Below are 5,917 nucleotides of genomic sequence, written 5' to 3' on the forward strand. Positions count from 1 at the left end.
GAAATGAGATAAATGCATTAAACGAGTAAGGTCATGAAACTTATTGAGTTTTCAAATTAATCCTTTTTAATCTTTTTTTATTGGCCCACATCCAGCCGTTACATTAAATTTTCGACCTTACCATACAAGTAGCAATTTCTTTTTCTTCTTTATTAACTGAAATAACAACAAATTACGTCAATATAATAATACTAGCCTAAATACAAGAAAATTATATCATATAGACTGTGTAAATATACGACTTTTTTCTTTCATTTAAGAATATTTTTAAAATACATTATAAGACAATGTTTATGTAGTTAAATTCCATTTATACATGATTATTAATTTGCACTAAAAACATCAATAATTATTAAAAAAAATTAATATCACACAATACAAAGAATATTTTATTTCTATAAATATGATTATTTAGTAATTTCTTTAATATCATTCGACAAAATAAATGAGCAATCAAGTGTGATCAGCGCTGATATTATTGTGGTGTGATTATTGAATATTCTTGTAATTAATGTCGACGATAAATATACAAATTGAAAAAAAGCATAATTAAAGTAAGGCGTTTGTGTCTTCATTTGAGAATCGCATAAAATTTTAGAGGAAGCAAGATTAAAGAGTGCAGCGCTAACATCTTTTTAAACATCATCAGATTAATTACTGAGGGCTTTTAATTTGATTACACTTTCAAAAGCGTCTATAAAGACTACATCGTAGATGATAAATTCTTTGCTGTTTCATTTTTTTTTAATTTTTTCTTAGTTCTCAGCATTAACCAAGATTCCAATTATTTTTAATGCCCATAGACATTTTCATCGCTGTAAGCTATGTACAGGAAGAAGTCCTCTTCGTGATGTTCCTAATAAAGAATGAAAAAACTTGTATTTTTTTAACTTATTTACCATATGTGTAATTATTTGAATAAGAAATAAATTAAATTCATAAGCAAAACGCTGCTTTAATATTACCCAAATTTGAAATGATTATTCTATTACCGCATAAAGAGATCCCATGGTAGCGCTTGTGGGAGGAATGATATTGTTAACAAAGAAGAACAAGGCATCTTCTGGACGAAGATGAATCCTCTTGCGTATTAAAAAGTAAAATTGTCCAACGGTCAGATCTGATGGTACAAGATATTTTTGTTTGTCCAGATCACTAATTTTGGCTTTGGGTGCTTTTTCAACGATCACCTGTCATTATATTTACTGTGTTAATAATTAGTCAACAAAAATCAAGGTTGTATCATTATCTTATTATTTCTAATTCATTTCTATCATTGGCAAGTTGCCTGAATTCGAAATGATTCAACAATTGCATTTCTAAGCATGTCAAGAATATAATTAACAAATCTTTTGTTAAATATTTTTTCAAATATTTCGAATGGAAAAAATGAAAAAAGAAAAAGACAATAATAACATCGTTAGAACTAACTAAATCAAGAAGAAAAACAAATATTTTAATCTTAGCTTGTCGCAAATAAACAATAAGTTCGAAATGTAACCGTAGGATCGATAAACTTGAATAATCGTAGGTCGTCTGGATGGTAAACGATCCTTCATTTTATCGTCCTGAATCGATTCATGAGGAAATGAAAAAAGAAGAAAGAAAGCAATTCTTTATTGATATGAAAAAATAAATATTTTTATACGGCACAATAGAATGACCTTGACGAAAGAAAAGAAATCGTAGAAAGACACTAAATATCGGACGCAATATTCATGTGTTTAATTTTGAAATGGAAGAATAGCGAGAGACAAACGACAGAAGAGAAAAAAAGAAAGAAAGAGAGACAAACAGTAAAAAAGAAATAAAGAACAATATAACGGAAGAAAAGAAAAGAAACAAAAAAATATATCGCTTAGACTCGTTTATCTTATCAAAAATGTTTGACGAGTTCTTTCTTTTCTCTGTCTCTCCTGTGTCAGTTGTCTGTTTGTTTGTCTCTGTTCGTCTTTCTCTCTCTTTCTATAGATTAGTAATTAAACGTAATATTTAGCATCTTCTTAATACCTAAATAAATGTACTTACAGGAACCCTGTCCGGATACTTTCGTCTTATTTTTTCACCTTCTGCCTTTCTCTTCTCGAAAGGGTGACCCTCCTTGTATTCAAACTTCATTGTTCTTCTACTCGTGCAGACGGCACGAGACGTAAAACCTCTGACACAGCGACTTTCTTTTACTTCCTTTTTCTTCTTTCGTCACAGATGCGCGTATGTGTGTACTCTTCTTTTCCTCTAATACTTTTTGCACGTCGATGGATGAAATATCTGTTTTACTAAATTTTGAACAGATTTAGAATAAGAAATGGCTTGGAAAAGACAAAAAAAGTAGAGAAAAGAACAAAAAGAAATATGACAGCAGCACGACGACACAGGACAACTTTCTATTACGCTTTTGTCACAACAATTCCCGTACGTCACTTGGACTGCGCCCTAATGTCCGACTTTTGATTACTTTAATAATACTAGACGATTTAATAGGAAAATTCTACGATCTCACGATGAATCACCGTACGACCGCTTTTCCGAACGATTTGTATCTAATTGGCAGAGTCACGTTTTACGTATTACTGAATACGAATCAAGGATATAAAGATTGCCCGTAAATGAACAAGCGGATTAAACTAGTCTCAAACACTCATACCAACTTCACTTCTAACGAAACTATTTTTTTTTTGGGCTTTTTGTTTTGTTTTTAGGTATATATGATTTTTTTTTATGTAGACATATAATTTAGCAAGATTATTGTTATATACAGATTATCTTTTATCCACCCTAACTTTTTAAGTGTGCACAAAGTAACTACCTTTTATTAAGTTCTTCTTCATGATATAGGTTATGTACTCCAAATTCAATTTTTTGTTTTATAAGCTTTTGTAATAAAATAATCAAATTAAATATAAATATATTGTTAAATAATTCAAAATGACTCTCTCTACTGTTATATATATTATATCATATATACTTATTATATATAAATATTCTGATGATTACATACAAAATTATTTATTATTACAAATATCTAATTGCATTATAAAAAACAATTGAAAATTCGCCTTTACTATTAATACTTTAATGGCTGCACGTCTGTCTACGCAGTTAAATGTTGCTAGGGGCTGGCAATATTTTTGAAGAATCAATTTAAACAGTGGTAACATTACACAAATGTATGAGCGGATGATAATGGTTGGCCAAGTCATCACACACATATTGTGTGAGTGGCCACTAAAGTGTTAATTATAAGTTTTATTTCATCTTCCCAACGAATTAAAACTTTAATATGCTTTTTGGAAAATTTATAGCAATTTTTCAGTTCAGAAACTCGAGAAATGTTTCAATTGAAATTACTAACATTCATCAAATTATCATCATACCACTGATGCTTCTCTTTGGAGTCAACAATATACAGCGTTTCGAAGTAGTCATCCATCTAAGTACTAATAATAATCATCAACACTTAGTTATTGTAGCATTGTATTATTGTAGCAACTGTAGTTATTGAACAAGAACTAGTTTTTTCAATCAGACAAAGTCTTGACTATTATCTTCAATATTAAAAAATTGTAAAATAAATGGAACGACTTCTATTTCATTTTGCTTATTCTAGTATGTTTTATAGTCTTCCTGAATCTCAATTAATTAAAATTTATATACGTTTTATATTGTTTAACAAAATTTGATTTTATTTTAATTAATATACACAGATTGATCTGCAATAAATGATAATAACTTTAGCTTTACTCTGCATCTTCTTCATCGTCGTCTTCTTGACTATTAATTTGGAAGTATCTTAATTCATACGTCTCCTTATCTTGAGACACTACACGTAACCAGTCACGTAGTTTGTTCTTCTTCAAATATTTCTTCGTTAAATATTTAAGATACCTGTATTAATAAATGTGTTAATGTAAACTAATGTATATATATATATATATATATATATATATATTTGTAATATTCTTTACGAATGCCTACTTTATTTGAAATGGAGATGCTCAATCCCACATAAATAAATATTAAATATACATACTATAGAAGATATCTTTTATATAAAATACATACCGTTTAGAAAAATCAATGTCGCTGTTAACGGAAAGCTTCATTTTGTTACGCTCAATGGAAACATTATTTCCAAAGTTACCTGTCTTTCCGTTAACTTTTATTTTTTCTTGGAGGTATTTTTCCTAAAAATTTAAAATTTGCGATGGATTAATAATTTCTTTACCAAACATATAAATGAAAACTAAGCAAAACTGAACAACAAATATTATAGATAAAATATATGATTAATAATATGTAAATAGAACAAATAATATCAATAGCAGGCCAACAGCAATATATGAGAATTAAAACATATTTGCAAAATTATGATTCTATAAAGTTATGAAAGGTTACAATTGTAGTTGAAATTGAGGTTAGATACAATGTTTGTTTACTAAATAATAAACTTATAAAAATATAAACATAACAATAAATATTATTAAACTTACAAAATTAGCTACATCCATAATATTATCCTCCACAGGATGCGTGCAGTCAATCGTAAATTTGACTGACACTTTTTTTTTCTGGCCCTTACCCCGAAGGGTTTGTTTCTTGCTGCTTGAGCCTTTGGCTTTTTTGGCAACCGTCTGAAATGAAAAAATTTCAATATAAAAGAAAATTCAAATAAAAAAGAATAATAAAAAGATATATTAATTCTGAAGTAACACGTGATGAAGCCATCAAAACGTTTTCACAGCCAGAAATATATCGATTTTGTTTTGAGCCATCTTTTCATATAATCAACATTAATTAATGCACGACCTTTAAGTGTAACTAAATCTTTTGCATTGTAATTATAGTTTTATCATTAAATAGCATATTTAATCCTTAAATTTATTATATTGCTTAAGACGAAACTTACCAAAGCCATATTTGCAAGCTAAGAGAAATCAAAAAGAATCTTTCGCTCCGTCGCGACACTATCGTTTCTAATAAGTATTACCAACTTTTTCTTCTGCTATAGTGGTCATAGTATAAGCGCTATATAGTATGTGAATAACGTTAGATAGCGCAACGATCAATCACAATTGATTACTAACACCTCATTGGTTGACAGTTATACCAATAGGAAAAGATTCATTGGACAAGCGAACGATGTCCGAAGGGGTACAGATAATTCCAAAGGATTTCCGTTCATTCCTGAATTCGTACGCCAAAGAGAAAGCATGCGTTTTATAATTAGTCTAGTCTAGAGACCCTATAGGAGAGATGCGCCATGTAGATTGCTGGGGGACAGGAACTCGTGTAGTCACGTGATTGTGCGCGAAATATTCAAAAATTGAAATAATTATGAAATAATGAATTGCATCAAATGCAGAAAAAAAAATGAACTATATCTAATGATAATTAAAAATTTATATTAAAATAGAATAGGTTACACAAAAAAATTATTATAAATTCAATAGGAAAGATTCAATTAAGTTTGATTTGATAAAAGGCATTACAGTATTTTGAAATTTCAAAACAATTTGTAGGAATTTATACAATTTTTGATAAATATAATTATCTACTATATATATTATATTAATAATAATAATAATAATAATAATAATAATAATAATAATAATAATAATAAAAGAAATATATAAAACAATTAAAAAATAGATTTATTTTAACATATTTTTATTTCTCAATGTGGTACATGGTCATAGTTTTACTCGAACTAAGATTTGTTTGCTTAAAATTTTGTAAGTTTTTGCGATTATACCTACGCGATGGTATAAGGTATTCACGGTCTTGTGTAGTTCTTGTTGAACTTTTGCAGTAATTAAGAATACACTGTCGAACCATGATTATTTATCTCAAACAATAAGTCTGTAAGCAAACGATAAGTTATAGGTTAGGTTTGTACATTTATACTTGTAATTATTAA

The 5,917-nt window shown here is 28.3% G+C and overlaps 2 protein-coding genes across 2 annotated transcripts; both read right to left on the reverse strand.

Moving 5' to 3' along the window:
- Positions 1 to 60: 60 nt before the first annotated feature.
- Positions 61 to 2,576, reverse strand: Atg8a (GABA type A receptor-associated protein autophagy-related 8a). Its single transcript, XM_015324164.2, has 3 exons — positions 2,029 to 2,576; positions 993 to 1,190; positions 61 to 856 (listed from the first exon to the last, which is right to left on the reverse strand). The coding sequence occupies exons 1-3, from the start codon at positions 2,116 to 2,118 to the stop codon at positions 791 to 793; spliced, it is 354 nt and encodes a 117-aa protein (XP_015179650.1). The 5' UTR covers positions 2,119 to 2,576; the 3' UTR covers positions 61 to 790.
- Positions 2,577 to 3,655: 1,079 nt separating this feature from the next.
- On the reverse strand, positions 3,656 to 5,047 carry LOC107068093 (large ribosomal subunit protein eL22). Its single transcript, XM_015324159.2, has 4 exons — positions 4,907 to 5,047; positions 4,491 to 4,631; positions 4,063 to 4,184; positions 3,656 to 3,885 (listed from the first exon to the last, which is right to left on the reverse strand). Exons 1-4 carry the CDS (start codon positions 4,913 to 4,915, stop codon positions 3,738 to 3,740), a joined length of 420 nt encoding a protein of 139 aa, XP_015179645.1. The 5' UTR covers positions 4,916 to 5,047; the 3' UTR covers positions 3,656 to 3,737.
- Between the last annotated feature and the right edge of the window lie 870 nt (positions 5,048 to 5,917).

This window comes from Polistes dominula, unplaced genomic scaffold, assembly GCF_049000335.1.
Source record: "Polistes dominula isolate Pdom_NZ unplaced genomic scaffold, Pdom_raw_medaka contig_82, whole genome shotgun sequence".
In the NCBI taxonomy this organism is placed as follows: Eukaryota; Metazoa; Arthropoda; class Insecta; order Hymenoptera; family Vespidae; genus Polistes; species Polistes dominula.